Source organism: Notamacropus eugenii, chromosome X (assembly GCF_028372415.1).
Source record: "Notamacropus eugenii isolate mMacEug1 chromosome X, mMacEug1.pri_v2, whole genome shotgun sequence".
In the NCBI taxonomy this organism is placed as follows: domain Eukaryota; kingdom Metazoa; phylum Chordata; class Mammalia; order Diprotodontia; family Macropodidae; genus Notamacropus; species Notamacropus eugenii.
This window is the reverse complement of record NC_092879.1, coordinates 93227082-93250770: the sequence shown is the minus strand read 5'-3', so window position 1 is coordinate 93250770 and position 23689 is coordinate 93227082. Positions and strand designations below refer to the sequence as shown.

At 42.7% G+C, this 23689-nt stretch overlaps 1 protein-coding gene across 2 annotated transcripts in view; it reads left to right on the top strand.

Annotated features, from left to right (window-relative positions):
* The window catches only part of DOCK11 (dedicator of cytokinesis 11), a 193572-nt gene that overhangs the window by 95136 nt on the left and 74747 nt on the right, over positions 1-23689 (top strand). The window contains exons 20-31 of one of the 2 annotated variants that reach the window (XM_072625880.1): positions 663-786; positions 6545-6666; positions 6962-7048; positions 7789-7878; positions 11159-11277; positions 13151-13220; positions 13310-13435; positions 15562-15633; positions 16346-16492; positions 20787-20870; positions 21564-21675; positions 22326-22364. In XM_072625880.1, the coding sequence (XP_072481981.1) occupies positions 663-786; positions 6545-6666; positions 6962-7048; positions 7789-7878; positions 11159-11277; positions 13151-13220; positions 13310-13435; positions 15562-15633; positions 16346-16492; positions 20787-20870; positions 21564-21675; positions 22326-22364 (1192 nt within the window). The remainder of the gene's footprint in view (positions 1-662; positions 787-6544; positions 6667-6961; positions 7049-7788; positions 7879-11158; positions 11278-13150; positions 13221-13309; positions 13436-15561; positions 15634-16345; positions 16493-20786; positions 20871-21563; positions 21676-22325; positions 22365-23689) is intronic. The other variant, XM_072625882.1, reaches the window with a different exon arrangement.

Below are 23689 nucleotides of genomic sequence, written 5' to 3'. Positions count from 1 at the left end.
CAAGCTCTGTTACGTTTTGTGAGGATGAGAATATTTCTCCTCTTTACCCCTCAGAGGTATTACAAATGTGAATGAGGTCATGGCTATAAAATGCTTTGAGGTTCTCTCAGACAGGCATTATGGTTATGCTCACTGTATGATGATTAATAATTAGTTTTCATCTACTTAAGAGAAAAGTTCTTTTTGAAGACCTTTAAGGGCTATATTTGGTAGGCTATTAATATAGTGATTTTTTTGTCAAGATGAGAGGATTATTTACAATTTTCCATATTTATGGTGAGGTAGAAAGACATTAGCAAAAAGTGGCCTCTTTCCTGCTTTATTCAAGGGGGCATTGTTTTTCACGGATTTGATCTGACAAATGTTCTTCTGACAGGGTGGGCATAAATGATGTCTGTGTATTTTTCACCTAGTGTTTAAGGAGCCTGCCAAGCTGGCATAACAGAAGCCAGGGGTGCCTCCATAGCCTTAGGGTACAACATTGCCAAAGTGAAATAGTCTGAGAAGTTGTGAAACACCCTGGGATTGCCCATCTGGCCTCCTGGGCAGGGAGTGCTTTCTGCCCATTATGAAAAAAAGCCTAATGAAAAGAATTCAGTATGGAATTTGATCCCGGAAATATCGGAATAAAATGCCATGTGTGATGTCTTGTGTCTTTTCAGATTAAAATTGAACTTCCCATTCACCTTCATCAGAAACATCATTTGCTTTTCACATTTTATCACATTAGTTGTGAAATTAACACAAAGGGAACAGCCAAGAAACAGGACACTGTGGAAACTCCAAGTAAGTGTCTTCTAGGAATATAGTACTCCTCCTTCCTCCCACCAGGAGCAAAGGTAGTTTCTTTTTCCTTAAGTGGGGGAGGTGCTTTCTTTTGATTAAAATATCTCCTGAAATTACGGCTTTGAAACGCTTGCTCATCTCCTTGGAATACCGGACAGACTAGAAAGTAATCTTCCTACGTTCCTCTAAGTCTGTGTCTCAGGGAAGTGTACTTTTGTTTCTAATCAGCCATTTTAAAACATTGAGGACTGAAGGGTAGAGCTAATTCATTCAGTGGAGGTGATGTGGTAACCAGAATTTTCCAGTCCTCCTCATTGTGGAACAGGGAATTAACTCTAGTGCCAGGGGCATCTGTGGGCCTGCAGGATATAAGTACTGACTGGCACTAACAAGGAGTGGGCAGCAATAAGACAGAGCAGGTCTTGGCAGTGAAGCCACAATGAATGTGTTGGTATGGTCTAACCTCAGGCTCCATCCTGAAGGCATTGCCTGAAAAGGATTTGTTAGGCTGCCTAGCGAGAGAAATAACCTGGGGCAGCAGATAGAGTGCCAGACTTGTCAGGAGACCAGGGTTCAAATCCTACCAGGCAGGAAGGGGCATGGCTAGGGAATAGACAGACTCTTGGAGACAGGATTTTCAGAACTACAACAGGAACTTCAAAGCACCTAAACAGATGCATGTTGTTGTCATAATTAAAATGGTCCCTCAGGATACTATGGAGTGTTAGAGGTATATCAGCGCAGGACTTGGGAGCCCATGTGAACCAGCTTGCCCTAAGCATCCCAGAATGCATGTCTATTCTAGCTTCATCCCAGGGACCCAGCTTGCCTTGGGAGATTTGGATGGGGCAAGCCTGGATTAGTCTTAAATGTTCAAGGGATAAACCCACCAACTTGGTGGTTCTAGATCTAGTCTTCTATCTCCAAGGTTTATCTTTTCTGAGGTACTCTACCTAGACCAGGAGGCAGATCAGGCCTAGACTGAACTCTTAACTCAGTCTATAAAGCTTCTAGAACTTCCTCTTGGTTCCAGTGCACATTCACCTCAGTTCTAAGACGTAATTCTGCTTCTTGCTGTTCTGGCCTCAGTAGCACATCCGACTTGGAAATTGGCTAAGGAAGGAAACCACCCCTGGACTGTGGTCCTGCCTCCTTACTGAGTTTCCATACAGGGCCTCTAAGCCAGCCTTTGACTTTGAATGTCCCTTGGCGTGGCCTGACTGCTCTGACCAATTCACAGTACAAAACCAATGACAAAAGGAGACATTTTCCTTTATTTTTCATATTTTCTGGATTGGAAAACTTTTCTCACTTTGTCAACTCTTTGGCTTAACTACTTTGACAGAGTCTTTGCATGAATATTCGGCTCACGTTTCAGACCAGACTTCTCATAAAACCACCCAGCCTTAAAGTGCTGTTAGTACAGAGAGCTTCAGACGCTTGGCAGTCTGGGAAAGACATCTGGGCCACGTTGGGGAGCAAGCAGTAGGACTGATTCTGGAATTAACAATGAAGCCTCTGAAAGAAGCTGTGCTGCCTCTCATGCAGCTCACACTGAAAATGGATCAAAGACTCTGCCCCAAAGTAGGCTTTCAAAAGAGCTCACATGTGCGCAACTGCAATCCAGGGTGGGCTTTGCCTTGTTTTTACACAGTTAAGTTCTAGGCCCACAAAAACCAGAGAATGCGAAGAATGGAAAGGCAGCGTCCCCTCAGCCTGAGAAGGACAGACGGCAGTAGCTTGCTTAGTTCAACTTTGGTGCAGTTTTCCAGGAGCTGGCCAACAGGGTCGTGGGGAGAGCTCTTGAGAAAGTTGATGGTGCAGAATGAAGGCACAGGGCCAATGACGGGCGGCATTCTGCCAGCTCACCTGCCAATCTCCTCTGTGTGGGAAGAAATCCTGTTCCCTTCCATGAAGTACAGATGCCTGTTGGTTGGGAGAAATCTAGCTCTAACCCTGCGCTTTCCACATCCACCTCCCATTTGCCTTTTCACAAAAGGATTAAGATACAAAGCAGTGATTAGTACTTGAGGTGAAAAAAGTGAGTCCCCAGGCCTTTCTCCAGGGTGTTGTTTGACATCTTAGGACAGTTTTGAAACTGTACCATTCACAGGGCTACAAGAGAGAGATCTGAACTCTCTAAATATAACTAATATAATAATTATATCAAAGCTAACATAACGAAAGCTGCTTACTTTAGCTCCCAGCCCCCACCCGGGGCCAAGCCTTCACTGCCTCCTGCCCAAACAGGCCTTCCTGCTGCTAGTTTTTGCCCCCTCCTGGCCTGAACGTGCAACCATGCTCATCATCCACCTGCTCGAGTGACTTCTGTTCCTGCAAAGCATCAGAGAAGATGGAGATTGAAAGGCACTGGGGAGTAGCAGAGGAGGTGGAGGGGAGGAGCCCCTTTGCAGCGGTCCTGGAATGCAGAGTACTAATTAAAATAGGGATGAGGGTTGGGGAAGAAATAGGGCTGGGGATGTGTTGCTTGTACCCACGATAGAAGAGCGAATTGCCTAGGATTTCTCGGGGAGCCAGGCCAGTGGGGGCTATGTAAGAACCAGGTGAAGCCACTAGGGGTGGTTAGCCAGTCTAAAAGATAATGAAAATGGGATGGGATGATAGTCTGAAATTCAGTAAACTTTAATTAGACACTCACTGTGTAATAATAATGATGATGTCAACACAGCTACTCTGTGCCAGATACTGTGCTAAGAGCTTTACATATATCACATTTGATCCTTACAACAACCTTGGGAGGTAGGTGCTATTATAATCCCCATTTTATAGATAAAAAACAGGAAAACAGAGGTTAAATGACTTATCCGGGATCACACAACTAGTAAGTGTCTAAGGCAGGATTTGAACTCAGGTCTTCATGACTTCAAGCCTAGTGCTCTGTGCACTGTAGCACCCCTTAGCTGTTTTGTGTAAGACACTTTGCTGGTAGCTGAGAATAATAAAAAAATAAAATAGTTCTTGCCCTCAAGGAGTTTCCATACTTCTAGGAGGACATAGCATAGGTGCAAATAAATATGAAGGGATTTCCTGAAAATCAAAGCATGGGGAGGGAAGGGGTGAGCTGTACAAAAAGGAATGGTACAGGGATGAGGTGGGGGCGCTGTAGTGGTCAAAGAACCAGCCTTAGAATCAGAAAGACCTGAGTTCCAGTTCTACCTCTGTCATATGCTGGGTAGGTGGCCCTTTGTAAGGTACTTCATTTCTTAATGATCTGGGTAACTCTCAAAGATGCCAAGTGGTGAAGAAGGTATGAGGAAATCCTAGATCTGGCCTCTCCTCATCTGGAGGCCAGTTTGATTGGCATGGAGTAGAAGAGAGACTTTCATAAGAAAGAAAACTGTGGAAGAAGAGGTGGAAGGCTTGAAATTCTGGGCTGAAGAGTTTGGGTTTTATCCTAGAAGCAATAAATTAGCAGTCATGGGAGATGTTGGAGTGCGTTTGTGTGGATGGTTGGAAGGGTGACGTGGTCCTGTGTCTTAGGAATATCAGTCTGGCAGCTACCTGGAGAATGTTCAGGAGAGAGATGAGAGCTAGGGACAACACTAACAGCTGAGGAAATGGCCCCTGAGCTGAACCTCCAAGGAAGATAAGGATTCTGGGAAGTAAAAGGAAGGAGTAGGCAGAGGGGAAAGAGACCGTGGAGCTGGAAAAGGCAGGAATAGTGACTGACTGTCTGAATATAGTGGGCTGTACCAGTGGGCAGAGTCAAAAGTGACCCTGAGGATGTGACCACCTGCCTTCGAGAGAATCCCAAGATTGGAGAATTGGGAGGGACCTCAGCACAGTCATTACTGTGCTGAGATGTGGTCATTCAGCCTCTGAAGACCTCTAGAGCTGGAAGCAAACTCAGAGGCCATTGAGATCAATTCCTTCATTTTACAGCTAAGGAAACTGAGGCCAAGGGAGATGAAGTGACTTGTCCAGGATCACACAGGTAGTAAGGTCATAGGCAGGATAAGAATCCATGTCTTCTGAACCACAAAGCCAACACTCCCAGAACACTGTACCAGTCCCTTATTACTGACTGCCTGCTGAACAGTTCCAGCTGGGAATATTGTAGGTATTCCAAGTACGACATATCTAATATAAAACTCGTATTTCTTTTAAATTTTTTAAAACTTTATTTTCAGTTCTAAATTGTCTCCCTACTTACTCACCCTAACTACTCCCTTCCTCAGCCATTGAGAAGACAAGAAAATCAAAACTCCTTAACAAATAATAATAATGCAAAACAAATTTCCATATGGGCCATATTCTAAAAAAGAGTGCGAAAGAAAGAAATAGAAGAAAAAATACTTGAGTGTGCATTCTGAGTGCATCAGTTCCTAGGCAGAGGGCAGCATGTTTGATCGTGAGTCCTTTGGAATTGTGGTGGGTCATTTTGTTGAGTTATTAAATCTTTCTGAGTTGATTATCTTCACAATATTCCTGCTATTGTATAACTTGTTCTCCTGATTCTGCTCACTTCACTTAGCATCAGTTCAGACATGTCTTCCTAAGTTTTCTGAAGCCACCTCCTTCCTTATTTCTTACAGCACAATAGTGTTCCATCACATTTATACACCATACCTTGTTCGACCATTCCCCAATGGATGGGCATCCCTTCAATTTCTAATTCTTTGCCACCACAAAAAAGCCTGCTATGAGTATTTTTGTACATATGGATCCTTTTCGTTTTCCTTTGATCCCTTTGAGGGTGTGCCTCAACTCGGTCTCATTGTCATTATAGTTCCCTAAAATCCATCACTTCTCTGGTTGACCCTACCACCATCCTTCACCATGTGACCAAGTTTCCAGTCTTGGAATCACCTGTGACTCTTCCCTTAAACTCCCTCTCCAGTCACCATTATTACCTCCGCCTTCTGCATCCTGCTCTCTACCCACACAGCTGAGTTTATGATACTATCCTTCCTTGCCTGTCTATTTCAGAAGCCTCCTTGACTCCACACAGGTCTTCCTAAATGTCAATAGGTCCTTGAAGTCAGTCTCTCTATTTGATTTTTCCTTGGTATCCCCAGCACTCAGCACGGTTCCTGGTACATTTTGTTTATTTTCTTATCTTAGACCAGACTGTGGAGGGCAGTAGTGTCAGATACAAATAGGAGCCACTAATCTGTACAGAAGGATCTGTGTGGGTTTCATATTGACTTAGTTTTTAAATGTCGTGTTATCTATTGTTATTGCATTTGAATTTATTTTGTTAAATATTTTCCAATTGCATTTCAATATGGTTTGGGCTGCACTTGGAAGTGTTGTGGGTATTGGCCCCGTTGGGTATGGGGAACTCTTGATGCATCTTTAATTGACAGTCTCTGAGAACTTCCTAAAGCACTGAGAGGTTAAGTGGCCATGCTCAGGGTCACACAATTCTTCCTAACTCCAAGACCCTCACTCTGTCCACCATATCATGTTCCCTACCATAGTAGGTGCTTAAATGTTTGTGGAATAGGATTCAGTCAAGCCCTCAGGGCCTTAATATCTTCCTTCTAGTTCTAAAATTCTATGACCAAGAAATTGAGAAACAAGCTAAATAACTTAGCTTTGTTATGTCAGCTTTCGGGTGCTGCCTACCCCCCCCCAATGTTCTTCTTTCTATGCAAAGATGAGGCACAGCCTCAGAAATAGGGTGCACAGTCCTTGAATTCCTCCTCCTCTTCTCCCTCTTCCCCAGACATACGGGCCTGGGACTCATTGGGTTGACTGTTGGGTTGCTCATGATCGGTTGATGTCTTGGCAGTTGGGTTCGCCTGGGTGCCTTTGCTGAAGGACGGCAGAGTAATCACAGTGGAACAGCAGCTACCCGTCTCAGCCAACCTTCCTCCTGGCTACCTGGGCCTTGGTGATACAGAATCCAAAAGGGTAGGAAAATATTTGCTTCTAAAAGTGGATCGTTATGGAAAGTGTATAAGGCCAATATTTTGAGGGGGAGGAAATGACATTTTGTTCTCTGTGGAGGCTGCATTAGCTGCTGTTGCTATTTCGGAAGGGAGCTTTGCTTGGCACTCGTATTCTAAATGCAGGACTGAGTTTTGTCTGAAGCTACTATACCCAAAGAGGAAGAAATGTTTAAATGTAGAGAGGGGTTTTGGACTGTTCATATGTATGCCTCTGTGATGAAATGAAATGAACCCAAGGCCTTATTTTCTGTTCACAGCAATCGAACATTGATTTTAAGTGGGTAGATGGTGCAAAGCCTCTGTTAAGGATTAAAACACACTTAGAATCAACTATCTACACTCAGGTAAGGTGGATAATCAGAATTCTTTCAACCTTAGTGTTGGAGAAAAAGAACTTAGTGGCTGAGTTTTAGCAGTATTGGCCAAGCATGGTGTTCAGGAAGCTTGAGAGGTTTTGGTCTGACGGGGACTCTGAGTGAACAGGGCCTCCAAATGCCACATGTATCCAGACAGTGACTTGTCTGGATTCTTGAACCATGGACTAGTAAAGTGCCTAAGGTTGCCTCTTCACAGGCTCTCTGCAATAGATTGGGACTATGCATCTGGATAGTTCTTAGGAGGAGGTGGAAACAGTTTAGCCTGTTGGGTGTACCCTGTCCTCCATGGAAATCCACTTAGTAGTGACCTGGGTTAAATGAGGATTTGATTTCTGCTACCCCCATTCCTTCATTCTTACCTCCCCTCCCCACCATGGAGGGTTTAGAGAATTGTTTATTTCTAGGGCCACTTAGTTTGTGAAATGAAAAGGCAACGTGATTTTTTTTTTGATATACTGCTGTCTACAGAGTAGGACTTCAGCAAGAGAAAGAGGGGGGGAAAGGGAGCAAAGAGAGGGAAGGAAGGCAGGCAGACAGATCTGTTATGGTCAAGGGTCTTGGAGGAAATGGATGAAAAGAGAGGCACTTGTCGCTATAGAGGCTGAACTTTGGGACACCTAGCGAAGCCTGTTTGGCAGATATGGGACCAAAGGGCAGTCGATAGATTTGTGCCGAAGGATAAATGGCTCTTTCCATCTGGTTTCTAGGATCTGCACGTGCACCAATTCTTCCGTCATTGTCAGGCCATACAGTCTGGCACGAAAGTGGTTCCAGGGGAGCTCATTAAATATTTAAAGGTAAACATATGGTGGCTTTCCATAAACTTTCCAGTCAAAATGAGTTTGCTCTGTGTTGCCACGTTTTGATTTGGAAAAAAGAAGCTAACACTTTGAATGTGTTTCTGCTAAGATCATGCTTTTTTGTTCCCTGCTTTTCCATTAAATGGCTTTCTAGACACAAACAGTAAAATCATTCTAGTGAGAAGCCAATATTCTAAGCCCAAAATTCCAAATCTGATTCTTAGTGAATTTTGTAGTGAAAATCATAGTCATGACCGTTGCAATTTATCTGGGGGAAGTGCTTTCCAGATTCAAAATTGCTATCGCGTCTGGTTTCTCATTTGTTCCTCCAAGGATCCTCTGAAACAGGCAGGGGAGGTGGTAGTTCCCCATTTTTACAGCTGAGGAAACTTGGGCTTATGCTGGTTAAATGCTTTGACCAAGAAAGACCACATGGAGAGTAGTGCTGTCCATGTACTCAAGTACTCAAACCAAGATCTTCCGAGGTTTTTTCCACTCTCCAGACCCACTTCTCTAAAAATGATTTTCTCTCTGAAAATGTATATTCAATTCAATAAACTGAAATTTCAAAAATATTTTTATCCCGCTGATTTCCTATTAATAAACTAGATCTCAGAGTGGAAATACAGATTTTTCAGAAAGATAAAGAAGCCACAAGAATTTGAGCCAGTGTTGTTCGTGGAATGAAATGAGAAGCAGGCCCCTGTCCTTGCCTATGCCTCAGAGTATGAACGTCTCCTGCGTATTTCACATTTGTCCTTTAACACTGTCTCAAATGCCCAGAAGAGTTGAGGGAGCTCCTTTTATTAGGGAAGGCTCATCATCCTGTAGGAATTGTGCCTTGAGGACAAATTACATGAGGAGGCACAAACTTGGAACAGAAGATGATGACACCTAGAAGATGATGACACCCTAGGGGGTTCCTGAGCTACCATAGGTTAGAGAGTTCAAGTTGATCAGTCTAATGGCAAAAGATAGGTCTCCTGAGCGAGAGATGGTGGATAAGCTACATTCTGCACGTTTGGGCTATAGAGACTGGGAAAGATGGAAACCCAGGAGCTTGGCTCTATGTGGAAGAAGCTAGTAGTACAAGGTGATCCAGTCACAAAGGACTGATTTTGGTGTTGGCCATAGAAGGAGATGGTAAAATGACTGACTGTATCCTCACTCCATCTGTCTGCATTGCAGAATGGCAGTATTATAAGATCAATTCAGAGCTAAAAGGTCACTGGATCCAATCTCATTTTATGTACGAGGAAACCAGGCCTCAGAAAGGTTAGGTAAACTGCCCAAGGTCATATAGGTAACATGTGGCAGACCCAGGATAGGGTCTCTACCCTCATGTAAATTTCTCCAGCACTTCATTTTTTTCCCCCATCCACCACCTCTGGAACTGTAGGAAATGGCACTCAGTTGTCTTAGGAGTACAGAGACTGACTGATTTCTCCCTTTTTTCATTATTTTGGTTTCTTAATTAAAATACTTTGCTCTTTAAGGACAGGTACTGCATATTTCCCTTAACATAGTGCCTGGTGCTTAACAGGCACGTCACTCAATTCTGGTTGATTGATTGGGTCTGTACCTCTTGTATAGCCTGTGAGTACAGTATTGTACTGGTGGGACTTGGGGCCATAATCTACCTAACTGATTACTCAAAAGGCCCCGTGTTGAACCTGGGAAAAGTAGTGGGGGAACCAGAGCCAGAGTTCTCAGAGGAACTGAAGAGGACTTTGGTTACGTATTGTTGTTAGAGTGATGGTGCTGTCAAATTTTTGTCCATTTGTTATTGAGATATGCGCCTTAGAGATAGTATGCCTTCTATACTTGTCAAGAGTAAAGCACCTAGGTTGCACAGCTAGGGGCTGCTTCTCAATAAGCTAGTTAGGAGGAGGAGCCATATTTGATTTGGACGAAGACTCAGACAGAATTTCCCAGGAGTGCACATACATATAGTGTCTGAGCCAAGCAGAATGTATCCTAGGCCATTAACGCTGTATGTGACCTGCAAATCAAAGTACATAGCCATTCATTGAAATGTGAGACATGGAGGGGGTGTGGCTAAATCTTTCATCCCTCCATAGTGTACTTGGTCGGAAGATCTTAGCTCTAGTTCCTACTCTGTCACTCACTGGGATGTGACTGTGGGTAAATCATTTGACCTCTTTGCCTACCTCATCTGTAAAATGGGGCTTATAATACCTTCCCTATCTAATTTTCGGAATCGTTATGAGGAGAAAATGAATGTAAATGCCTACAAAATATTAATCAGTGAAAAGAATACTGTTGCACCTGAGGTAGAGATGGCATCATTAGCTGTAATTCCAATCCATTCCTCCAGTATTGATCAGGCAAAGGGTCTCTCAATGATTCTCCAGCCATATGTCTATTAGGTTCATTGGCTTTTTCAGGGGTGAGGAGCTGTGTAAAATGATTGAACAGAATAAAACAGATACATTTTTTTTTTTAGAGGGCGTGAGCCTACTGTCACTTGTATTATGCAAGCTTTCCCCCTAGTGGCAGTTGGTGAAATGCCATGTGCTTTCTGGAATAGAACTTCGCTCTTCTGAGTTGAAAGGAAACCTCAGAGTTGCTGGAATGTGAGCCGTACCCAGCTGAAACCCACTCCACAGCAACCCTGTCTGGTGGGCAGCGTGGGATCTGGAAGAGGCATAGAGATCAGCTAATTTGACCTTGCAGATGAGGAAGCGTACCGAGCACATTGGCATTAACTACAATTTTAGATCTGCTTCATGTACTATGTACGTAAATGCTACAGATTCTCTCCAAAACGGGGACATGATCAAAATCCTATGAAAATGTGGAAAATGTCAAGAAACAAGGTCCATTCAGACTGGGGTTACATTTTGCCATCCCAGTATGTTAAAGTAAATAACTTCCTTAATCTTGTGACTTTTGACTACAATGAAATAATTTTTAGTATTACTTAGCACTCTGCACGAAGACTTTCAGGATGTTCTGTATTTGTGTTTGAGGGGCAGTGCTACTTAGTGGGTAGACTCCTGGACTTCAGGTTAGGAAAACTGCAGTTCAGAGCACTCCTCTGTCTCTTACTGTGTAACCACGGGCAAGGGATTGATTTCTGTGAGCCTCAGGCAGCTGTAAGAGATGTCCCATTGCGATGAAATCGGAGGTCCTTGACATCTTGAAGTATATATATATATATTGAGCTTTACGTGAGTCTCTCATATTTCTGTTCGCTTTCATCACTAATGCTGTTTAGTAAATGTGTGTGTGTATTTTAAACATTTCATTTTAGTGTTTGCATGCCATGGAGATCCAAGTAATGATACAGTTTCTACCTGTAATTCTTACGCAACTCTTTCGTGTTCTCACAAATATGACCCAAGAAGATGATGTGGCTATCACCTGCACCATGTGAGTTTCACAAATAACTGAGATACTGTAAAAAAACCAACAAACCAATCTTGCTTGATTTTGAGTGCCTTGGAGTCGGAATATAATTTTAACTTCCAAATGGTGACCTGATCAATAGGATCCTGAGAGAAATATCACAGTTCCCAAACTTCAGCCATCTCCAGGCCATTGCTTTAAAAATGTCACTGATTTCTCTGTCATGGGGTCCTTCCCCCCTCCTGATTTTTGATGATCCTGTGGTTTTCAGTGATCAAAAGATATGGAAAGTTGTCTTTCTCCCTTTGCTCGGTGATTTTGGATTGTCTCAAATCTGTCCTTCACTTTGTCCTAACCACAAACATAATTCTCATCATTTTTTCTCTTTTTATCCTTCCTTCCTGGGCTTTAAATGTGAGTCTGTCTTCCAGGGATTTTTTTCACATAGGATAGTTTTAATAATAGTTTTAATACACATTAAGATAACTAGGAAGAAACTAAGTGACAAATGCACCACTTAGGTTATCTGATAGTGCATTCTGGACTTGGAGGCATATTTTTGAAGGCTCTTAGTTGGTTGGATGTTGCTATATGTGAATTTAGATGAACTCATCTTTGTATAATGATCTCCCCTTTTACTCTTCCGTAATACAGGGACAGCAGTAGATCTTAATCACTAGGCATTTGTGACTCATCTGCAGTGGACCAGGCACTGGGCTAGGTGTTGGAAATAGAAGGAAAAAAATGAAACACTGCCTACCCTCAGGGAGCTTATATGACAGATAACGTATACATAAATACATATTGGTAGAGTATAGATCAAACAAATTCCAGGTCATTTAGTTTGGAGCCTGGGGGAGGCTCAAGAAACACTTTACACATAGAAGATGGTATTTGAATTGAATTTGGAAGAAAATGGGATTCTAACACGGAGAGGTGAGCAGAGAGCTCATTTCATGCATAGGGGCTAGCTAGTGCTATTTTACATATACATACATATATGATATATACATGTATACATACATATTATATATACTGTATGGCATATATATAATACACACACAGAGGGAGACTAAGTTAGCAGGTTGGGGCCATGTTGTAAAGGACTTGAAATGACAGATCAAGGAGTTTAGGGGAAAGTAGAACGGTGACCTGGTCAGAACTGGTCTTTAGGAAAAAGCACTTTGGTAGCTGTAAGGAGGATGGATTGGAGGAGGGGAAAACTGAGGCAAGAGGTAATGAGGCCCTGGATCAGAGAGAAGGGGATCACATACAAGAGATGTTGTCAAAGTAGAAATGACAACATTTGACAATTGGCTGGATATATGGATTCCAGAATAATGGCAGAGATCGGAGAGGTTAGTGTTAGGGTTCAGAGAAGGGGTAGATTGGGGGAAAAGATGACTTTGAGGTGCCTGTGGGAATCTGATTTGACATGTCCAAAAAGCAGTCGATGATGCAGAACTAGAAATCAAGGTAAACTAGACTTTGATACATAGATCTGGGAATCATCTACATAAAGATGAGAATTAAGGCCATGGGGGCTGACCGAGATCATCAAGTAAAAGATGAAAGAATTCATAGAGGATCAGCGACTGGATTTGATTCTTGAGCACTGCCTTGACACAGATCTTATTCTGTGATTCAGAAATGATCCCACAACCTTAGAGCTAGAACCAACCTCAGCAGCCATCCTGTCCAATCTGTACCTGAACACGAGTCTCCTCGCTAGCATTCCCCCCAAATGGCCCTCCCTCCAGTGCTGGGGAGACCTCCCTTTAGACAGGTCTGCTTAGGAAGACCCATTAACCCATTGCCCGTGACAGGAAGATTTGCATCCTGAGAGGAACAAAGGAACTTTGTAGGGCCTCATTTGGGCTCTTCGCTGTCGTTTCAGGGTTCTCTTACACATTGTGTCAAAATGCCACGAAGAAGGCTTGGATCATTATTTAAGATCCTTTCTGAAGGTTAGTGGGGAATCTTTCTTCTTTAAGGAGGGGTGGGGGGCTGATTCCTTAATTATCTCATTGGGTTCATGGTTTCTTTTTGTTTGTAGTACAGTTTTCGGGCTGAGAAACCAGGTGCCCCTCAGGCGCAGATGACGCATGAAATCCTAGCCACAGCCATGACAGCAGCGCTAAAGCAGTCTGCAGACTTTTTAGCCATCAATAAACTACTAAAGGTAAGGGCCCAGGAGCCACTCGGAATTTGAGGAAAGCTGTGCCTCAGTGACCAGCCGAAGTGGGAGGTGGTCTGACAGGGAGGCCTGAGGGCCAAGGAGCTTCTGGTTCAAACTTTTGTCAGCTCACATCTGTGCAGAGGAAAATCCAATCTGCCTTTATGCATGTATATGGCCTTTGGCCAAAAAACAAAACAAAACAGGTCTAGGCTGGGCTTGCAAATAGAATCACCAGGGGTGTGGCCCCTGAGTAGCAGAACTAGCAACGCTGTGGAGCAAAGGGACACCCCTCCCCCAAAGTTTAAGGAGTAGAACAGGTGACTTGTTCATCCTCTCTGGTCAGGGCAAAGCTGATAGGGAGTAAAGAGAAAAACACGAACCTGTTGGTAAATTCTAGAAGCATTGGGATTGGATTCATGAAGGCCAAACTCTTTTAGGTCATGTCTAACCTAGTCCCAGAAAACACCCTGCACCTAAAGTCTCTTGTGTTTGGCTGATTCAGTTTTACTCTTCATTACGGGGGAGGATCCCAAAGGCTAATCTAGATCTTGAGCAGGGGATGTTTACAAACTAAATTTCAAATAACTTGAATGAACCTTGGAGCCGTTGCCTTCTTTCCCTATCAGCTAGTTTGGCATTTTCCACATTGGACATTGTAACCTGCAATTATTTTCCACTTGGAATATTTGGTCTGGACTTTCTTTCTATGCTATGGTTAGTGAATCTGAAATTGGTCCAATTATCATCCTTCCCCAGGGCCCTTCTCCAGTGCCTTCATTTGGAGTAGTGTAGAGAACTTGGGTTGTCAGGTCATGTCAACAGATCCCAAGGCAGGGCAAGCACAGACTTCCTCCCACTGTTTCAGCTTGGAAAATCTCCTCACCAGAAGGCTGGCTACCAGGTGATGAAGTTTTTGGCCTTGGTGGCTCACTGAGACCTTGGGCAAAGGTGTATGTGGGGGCAGGGAGGGGACAACAGAGTTTCCACAGCAGTGAAATCCCAGACTCATTGAAATGTCTCGTTATCATCTCTGGCTGGTGTTATTGCTTACAATACATTCATTTTTGGGTTTTTTTTCACTCTTTTTCTCAAAACCATTAACCCTCTCTTTTTTGTACTGAATAGCTTTAGTTTTGTTTCTTTCTGGCTTTTTTTTTTTTTTTTTGGTCACTAATATCGCATCCCTAGTAAATACTTTTTGATGGTGGACAGTAGAGCCAAAGAGCCAGGAGGTGTAGTGACAGGTCATCTAATCCAGAGGATGACTATGTGAGCTAAAAATCTATAGGCTTTGTCAGTTATTTTTCTCTATTTCATTGATTTTGATTTTCATGTAAGACCATTGTTTTGATGATGTAACATTTGGACTTGTACCATCTCTACCACACCCTTCAAATCTCAGTCTGTTTAGTTGTGAGTGATTATGTAGCTGCAAACAAAATCTGCTTCAGAATCCAAGCTAGATAGGGCCGGGACAAAATTGGGGAACATGCACAAGTTGCCCTCATCCCTCTACTCTGTCTTTTAGTGCCTTCCTGTGCCCTGTGGGCTTCCCTGACATGTTATCCAGGTATCTGCTACTCTGAAACTCTCTCTACCCTTCCCCTAGCAAAACTGACTTCTAGCTTGCAGCAAAGGAGCTGACAGACTAGTTTAGTTCTTAAAATAAGATCACCCTAAAGTATAAATGATTACCCATTTCAAAGGAAGTTTCATTTTAATTGGTAATATTCCTTTAACCCAGGAAACAGAATCTCTCAGGGTCAGATTTTAGGTATCATGGGCAGAGATAAGTGGGAAGATATTTGGGGAGGTTCTTCAAGTCACTTTTGTCAATATTTCAGCTGGTTTGAAAGAGGTTTTTGGCGGATTGTAGGATCTAGGGCTAGAAATTTCTTAATTCAGCTTCCCCAACCCCCAACCTCCTCCATTAGAAAGGAGGAAACAAGAGGGCAAATGGCTTGGTAGGAACAGAGCCCAGATTCAAACCCAGGTCCTCTGACTCCAAATCTGGTGTTCAGAATACATGCACACACATTCCCATGCACACACATGCTCAGCTTTCTAGCACACAAGCATCCTGATAGCTTTCAAAGACATGATCTGCTGTTACCGTTTTCCCATTGCAGTACTCCTGGTTTTTCTTCGAAGCCCTGGCCAAGTCCATGGCCTCGTACTTACTTGAAGAGAACAAGATTAAGGTAAATAAACTCAAAGGTGATTTTTCTTGGTAAATGAATAAAGGTCATTCCCTTTCAGTTGGCTTTGTATTATGAAAAGGCATTTCAGCCCTTGACTTAGCTTGAGGAGAATATTAAGTGAAAACAAAGCAAAGGATCAAGCCTGGACAGGAGGGTTGCAGACAGACTACCCTGAGCTCTCTTGTACTTGAAACCTGGACGTGACCAGTCTGGCTTCTGTACAGTTTTGGGGACAAGTTTCCCAGAACAGAAATGACTTGGACCTAGCATAGTCGGTGGCATATATGGTCATGTGATATCCTTTTTCTGCATTGCTTTGATTTGTGCAGCCTAGTTGGTCTCACCCTCCCCCCCCCCCCACTTTAGAGAGATATTTGGGGCATCTGAATTGTTGGGGACTTAATAGTTTGCTTTAAGTGCAGCTGTATTGGGTGCAGAGAGCTAGATGGGGCAGGGACCACAGATTCCCAGAGCAAGTGGGACCAGCAGCAGCCCAGTAGCAGAGAAGCTGTGACTCAGAATGCTAATGATCAGTTGTGCTCATTGTCATAGCAGCCTGGGTCAAATGATCTTTCATCTCGATGAAATGTGTTTGGAGGCGGAAAACACAGACTTGGCCTCTCCTCTTGCTCCTGCTTCCAAATGTTGCCATTTTGGGTCCTTAGCTGGCGAGTAAGTTCCTTTAACTCTTTCTCTGCATGTTGAATTTCAGCTTCCCAGGGCCCAGAGATTTCCTGAGTCCTACCATCATGTACTACACTCACTCCTTCTTGCAATAATTCCTCATGTGACTATCCGATATGGGGAGATCCCGGAGGAATCAAGGAATGTTAATTACAGCTTGGCCAACTTTCTGAAGGTGAGTTGTATGGAGTCCCACTCATTTCCTCTTGTGGAGCAGAAGCTCAGTTCTGGGGCTAGCTAGTGGCGCGACTGCTTGGATGAAGATAATCAGTCATTTCATTCAAACAACCAGTTTCAATAGATTTTTTTTCTGTCAAAACGACCGGTTGTTTGAGTGATTTTGATGTACACAAACCATACAATTCAGATAAAAAAGTGAGCAGCTGGTGCAGTTGGTCTGATATTTTGTCTGTATACTGCCCCAAATCCAGATGTTTATGGAGGACAGAGAACATATTTCTTCTTGTTGTTACTCTACTTGAGACAATTTTGGAGTGTTTGCAGAAAATGAGCAGGCCTCCCAACTTAGAAATGAGTGGTGTTCCAAATTTTTGTAAGCAGATTGGAGTTCTGAACACATTTTCTCATATGTTATTAATGAAACAGACTCTTATAGATACGTAAGGGACCTCTGAGATCTTGTCCAGTCTCCTCATTTGACAGATGAGGAAACTGAGGCACAGAGAGGTTAAAGTGACTTTCTAAAAGTCACACAGCAAGTTGACTTAGGTGGCTCAGTGGGTAGAGGCCTGGACCTGATGTCAGGAAGACCTGAGTTCAAATCGGGCCTCAGACATACACTAGTTGTATGACCCTGGGCAAATCACTTCAGTGCTGTCTGACTTAGTTTCCCCATCTGTGAAACGGGATAATAATAAGACCTGCCTCCTGAGGTTGTCATGAGGACCATGGGAAATATTTGTTAAGGGCTTTGTACAATGTCTAGCACATAGTAGGTGCTTAATAAGTATTTGTTTCCTTCCTTCCTTTCTTCTTTCCAGATCCATGTTCTCTCTGTTATGCCCAAGTGCTTCCCTCCCGTTGCTAGTACTAATGTTGCTGTTAGTACTAATTATAGAATTTTAGCTACGTTCTGGGTTAAATTGTCTTTTTAGTGCCTACCTGGGCAGCTAATTAGCATTCATAACTTAGTTTCTCCAGGGAAGACTTTCCCTTGTAGGCCCTCCCAGCACAGGCTAGCTGTTTCCAAATCCGAATGTATGAAAGTTGAAGAATGCCCAAATATTTGCTTTACGGAATTTCAGCTTAGACAATTTAGACAATTGAAAGGAAGAGGGAAACTTCAGGTGAGGAAATGCCCTCTACCAATGCAGATAGCACCTTGTCTTTAACTTCAAGGCTCTGAGAAGTCACTCAACCTACCCAGTGTCACACAGTCAGTATATGACTGGGGCAGAACTTGAACCCAGGTCTTATCAAATCAGAGGCCAGCTCTCAATGCCATGCAGCTCTTCTGCTTGATACCTTTTGTTTATATATATATGTTATTATTATTATTATTATTACCTCTCCTGACCAGCAAGCCTTTCTTTAAAAAGAAAAAGAAAAAAAAACCACATTGACCTTGTCTGACAAGGTCTATACAATATCCCATCCCCATATAGAGGATGGGTACTGCTCTCAACAGGAATTCCATATGCACCGAGGCAGCTAGGTGGCCCATGAGGTAGAGCATAGGGACTGAATCAAGAAGACCTGGGTTCAAATCCAGCTTCAGACACTTACTAGCTATGCAACCTGGACAAGTCACATAACCTCTTCTTCCTCAGTTTACTCAAATGTAAAATGAGGACAATAATAGGTACTATATAAATGCTTATTCCCTTCGTCTCTTCCTCCTCCCCTCAGTATCCCACTTCTACAGTGAAGGAAAGGGGATGTGGATGTTTTTCATCTCTTTTCCAGGGCCAAGCTTGATCATATGGAACATTCCATTTCTGTTTGCAGTTCTTTGTACTTACATTCCAGTCCCCTCATTTTACAGATGAGAAAGTAAGATCTAGAATGGGGAGGACCATGACATCAAGATGATGACATGACTTGCAGTTGACTTTGATTTGAGTGAGGGAGGCTGTGCAAGGTCACACACAGAACCAAGACCAGAAGCTGGCTAGGGATAGAAGCATAGAGGTCTGGCTGAATGAATGAGTCTCATCTCTACTGACTTCTCCCAACTCCTTTTGGGTGAGGCAATAAACACTTCTAAAGGCTGGTACCCCAGACTCTGGAATTCAGTGACTCTCCATGGAATGGATTCTTTATGTAACACGTTCAACTAGACCTTTTTAAAAATACCCCAGTCCCATAAACAGTACAAATGTCCAGACAAAAGAAATATAACATGATAATGAATGTCCTAGAAATTGTAGAATCCGAAGATAAAGAAGAAACTCTCGTGGCTTGGAAAGGGATAGCACAGAGGAAAGAAGAGGCCAGAGCTTTACACCAAGAACAAACATGCCGTGGGCATCGCCCTTAAACCTTTCCAAACAGTTGGAATATGTTGAGGAGTTTCTTTTCCTGTTAAAATATGCTTCCAATTCTCTGAGAAACTTGATAGCCGAACTTAACAGAATGTTCTTTTAAAGAAAGGGACAGCTGTGGTTGCTTTGTTGGACAAATTGGGTGGGTCTTTTGGATGAGGAGGCCTAGGGGACTCTTCATTCCTACTTCCCTTACAGCCTAGTCCTCCCACAATGCCTCAAAGGATGAATAACGCTGGAGACAATATCTGTCTGAGACACATCTATATGCCTTTCTGGTTCTTAATTCTGGATACAGGTCTCAGATCCATGATGCCTTTCTTTGCCAGAATTGAAATGAGGTTTTGCTAGTATTATGTAAGTCTTTCTGTGTATTAGAAACCAAACAAACAGCTAAACTCCATTGTCAAGTCAATTCACTAAGAGATTATTTGGGATTGAGAGGATCAGAAAAGAATATATCTTTTAATCCTTTTCTTTGGAGTTCATGCCCAGCAATCGAACACTGGCTATGAAGAGCAAAGGGCACCACGTTGAGTTTTCTAATGATCACACTGTGCTCTGTCCACATCCAGCAGGACATTTATTGAGCAACAGTTATAACAAGAGCTGATATTTTCTATTTTAAGCTTCACAGCAGCCTCTTGAGGTATGCAGGACAGATACTGTCACCATTTTATAGATGGAAACTGAGGCTCTGAGAGATTGTCACTTGTCCGTGGTCACATGGCTATTAAAGTGTATTGGTGGTCGCATTTGGACCTGGGTCTTCCTGACTCCAAGTCCAGTACTCTGGTGCACTAAACCAGGGGTGGGGCATCTGCAGCCTTGAGGCCACATGTGGCTTTCTGGGTACTCAGTCCATAGCTACGTACACACACACACACACACACACACACACACACACACACACACACACACACATACATACATGCATACACATGCACACAATGCATTGTGTATGTGTGTACACACATGTACGTGTGCACATTATGTGTAAATGTGTGCCTATTTTATATGTGTGTATACTTACGTATGTGTATATGCACATACATGCATGTGTGTAAATAATATGTGCATATATACATATGCATACATACATTCATACATATGGAATGCTGGTTTTGCCACCCACTTATCTTGAGTAAGTTTCATCACCTGTAAAACAAAAGAACTGGATTACAGCATCTCCATTCTTTTCCAACTCTTAAGTCTGTCATACTGCGATCCTATGTAGGAGAGTTGTATAGGAGAGAAGGAAGTGAGGTGGTATAGTGAATAAAGCATTAGGCCTGGAAGCAGGAAGACCCAAGTTCAAATCTGGCCCTGTGTGGTCCTGGGGAAGTTAACTGTAAAATGGCGGTAATAGAGCCTTCCTTCCAGGACTGTTGTGAAGACCAGATGAGATAAGAATTATAAAGCTCTTAGCATAATGCCCTGGCACATGAAGTGCTATCTAAATGCTAGCCATTGTTAAGGCTGGAGACATAGGTTGGAGTCAGATGATACAGGATCTTAAATTCCTAACTACAGAAGTTAGATTTAATTAACTGGGGATCCATTGATGATTCTGAGCATGGGATTAGCTGATCATAATGCTGTTTGAGGAAGGTTAATGTGATAGTGGATTGGCAGGAGAAGAGACCAAAGGCAGGGAGACCCCTCAACAAGGCTACACTTTCATCTGCTGTCAACACCACCTCCATCATGGACTTTTTAGACTGGGCCAAAAGTGAAGCAGTAAAGTTGACCGGGTTAGCCACTTGGGAAAACTGCGGGGGTAGGCCCCAAATTCTGACTTTTTCACTACTAAGACACTGGTCGTTCTTTTGTTCTTTCTGTGTATTTTTGTTTCTTCTTCAACATAAATGGAAATAGCTGACCTTTGGTGGAATACTCATGTGCCTACCGGGCAGGCTATAGGGATCATGTCCCTGATAGCAACTTTTTATTTGGTTTCTCTAGCGCTGTCTGACATTGATGGACAGAGGATTTGTTTTCAACCTGATCAATGACTATATGTCTGGATTCAGCCCCAAAGATCCCAAGGTGAGTTATAACTGGATACAGTTAGACAAAGCATTTGTTTTCTGTTGGAAGTGGCCATAAAAAGTTTTTTTTGCATATACATGAAGATGAAACAAACAGGTTAATAATGGCAGTTGCTTCCGTTACTGAGTTCTGTAAAGTGTAGGGCAATTTCAAATTCCAAAGTCTGGAAAAACAGATAGAGCTTAGGAAAGAATTTGGGGTGATGATTTACTACTCTAAGAAAAGGGAAATAGGAAAGTCTTAGCTTTGCTCCTCTGGGCACTGAACAGTCAGACTTATCAGGGCCACCAAACTCAGGGGCCCATCTTCTATGTACATATGGTCCAGCACCAATCTGCTTTCTAACTTAGGCCAAGGAGCAAAGCTCTTCCTTATTGGTCTTCGCATATTTTCAAGGGCTCATGGGTATTTAAGATCCTGTGGTGCAGATCCCCAACTAAGATGAGAGCAGATCGTGACCAAGACCAAGTGTCCCATGTGGTTTCAGGAGGCTTTCAGACTATAGTATGAAGCAAGGGCCACCCTCCCTTCCCACTCCCCCCTCCCCAACTCTCAAGGATCATTCCCATCCATATTTATTATTCTAAATCTGTTTCAAGAATGAATGCTCACCATTAAAAGAAAAAAGCATTAAGTCTATGCCAAATTGCATTCATATCGACACATGACTAATTTTTTTTTCCTACCCAGGTTCTGGCTGAGTACAAGTTTGAATTTCTACAAACAGTTTGTAATCATGAACATTACATTCCTCTAAATTTGCCGATGGCATTTGCAAAACCCAAACTTCAAAGAGTTCAAGGTACATCTCGTTGTTGGGTCCACATTCTTTATCTTGGGCCTCCTTGGACAGAATGCTGGGTGGTTAAGTGGGTGGGCTGGACGTGCTGAAGTCTGGGCAATGCACTCTGGGCAGCAGCCTCTTTTTCCTGACAGCATTAGGATGTATTGGAGAAGTCACGTTTCAGTCAGTTCAGTCATTTTTCAGTTGGGGTCTGAGTTTCTGTTGACCCCATTTGGGGTTTTCTTGGCAGAGATACTGGAGTGGTTTGCTATTTCCTTCTCTAGCTCATTTTTTTACAGATGAGAAAATTGAAGCTAACAGGGTTATGTGACTTGCCCAGGGTCACACAGCTAGTATTTGTCTGAGGCTGGATTTGAACTCAGGAAAATGATGAGTCTTCCTGATTCCAGGCCCGGCTGTCTATCCCCTGTGCCAGATTCACTACCTGAAATACCGTTTTGTGGTACAGATTATAGACAAGTGTAGACAGGAGAATTGGGAATGCATATGGTAAATTTTCAAATGCGTGACTGTTGATGAAACCAGAGAAATCCAACCCAAGCTGCTGTGGAATGGGAATGCTTTTGCTGTGCATGCTTTATTATGAACCGATGTTCTTTCGTTGCTGTGTTTTTTATTTGTCCCTTTTCTTTTCACATGGTAATTAGATTTTTTTTCATTTGCTGTGGACCGTTTGACTTCAGTAGGTAGGTTTAATTGGGTTCCTTCTAACTTAATCTGCTTACTTTTTAAAAAACAGGCACCATGTAGTCTCTTAATTTGACTGTATAACTCAAGTGAACAAGCTTTTCTTGGTTTGTTTTTTAAATCCCTTTTAAAAGTCAAAACTAACATTGCCATAGTACTTTGGAGGGGAGCCTCCTTTAATATCACCAGCAGAAGAAACTGCATTCTGGCCTTACAAACCTGTCCCTTTTTGGGGACAGGTGCAATGCTCACTGGGTCAAGCTACCTTGTCATAGCCAATCTAGAAAAAGCCAACAAAACCCCAGCTGATTGCCAGAACCCCAAAACAGTGATTCACTCTCATCTGATGAGACTATCTAGGTATGTAAACATGTGCCAGATTGTTTGCAGAGAGGAAACCTCACCCTAACCCTTGCCGCTGATTTGGATGAACACAGACCATCTCGCCAATAACTCTGAAGAACATTAATCATGACAGCAAGAGGTTATCTGAATTATAGGCCTAGAGCTAAAAGCAGAAATGAACCAGAAAAATGATCCAAGGCCGAGGACTCCAACTCCTCCCTTGTTCTTCTCCACATGTTAACAGGAGTCAAGAGCAAGTCAGGGAAAGTGATGGGATGAGGACAAGGTATGGGTCTTCATTCTGGGGTTCAAACTGAATGTTTCACCAACATTTATTGAGCACCTACTGAATACAAAACAAGATGTGAGGGAATTATTGTGGGGAATGCTCAAAAACAGAAAACCTAGGGCCTATCATGAGGGCATAGCAATAAATATAACAACAAGGATATTCAAAATACATTTGTGGAAACGGTAGGATGGAGAATACTCTCCTGAGGAGAATCTGTTTGTGGGGAGTCGCTCAGACCGAACTCGACCAGAGAATCTGAAGTTGAGTTAGGCTGCCATGGAGATCAGAGTGGTGAAGATTTCTGAGAGGACATTTAAAAGAAAGTTTCTGTGCATTTTACAGATTTTTATTACTATGGTGATAAAGGAAGTTGAGAAGGAGATTTAAGCCTTAATATTCAGCTAAAAAAAGATGTTTCAACTTGCTTTTGCTGCCCTATATGGAATTCTTTTCCTATCATTTTCTAGGCTGAGAGTTTAAGTCAAAAAGAATATAGGTTCCAACTTACTGATTTAACTCATCATAAGGCCCATCCATCCAAATCCCATTCAAAGAACTGTTCTGTATTTTGTGGAAATATACATGTTTATTTTATGGGAGAAGGGCATTGTTCTGGTGAAGTCATAAATAATAAAATCATAGTTATAGTTATGTATTAACATGAGATAAGATGCTAATTTAATTTGT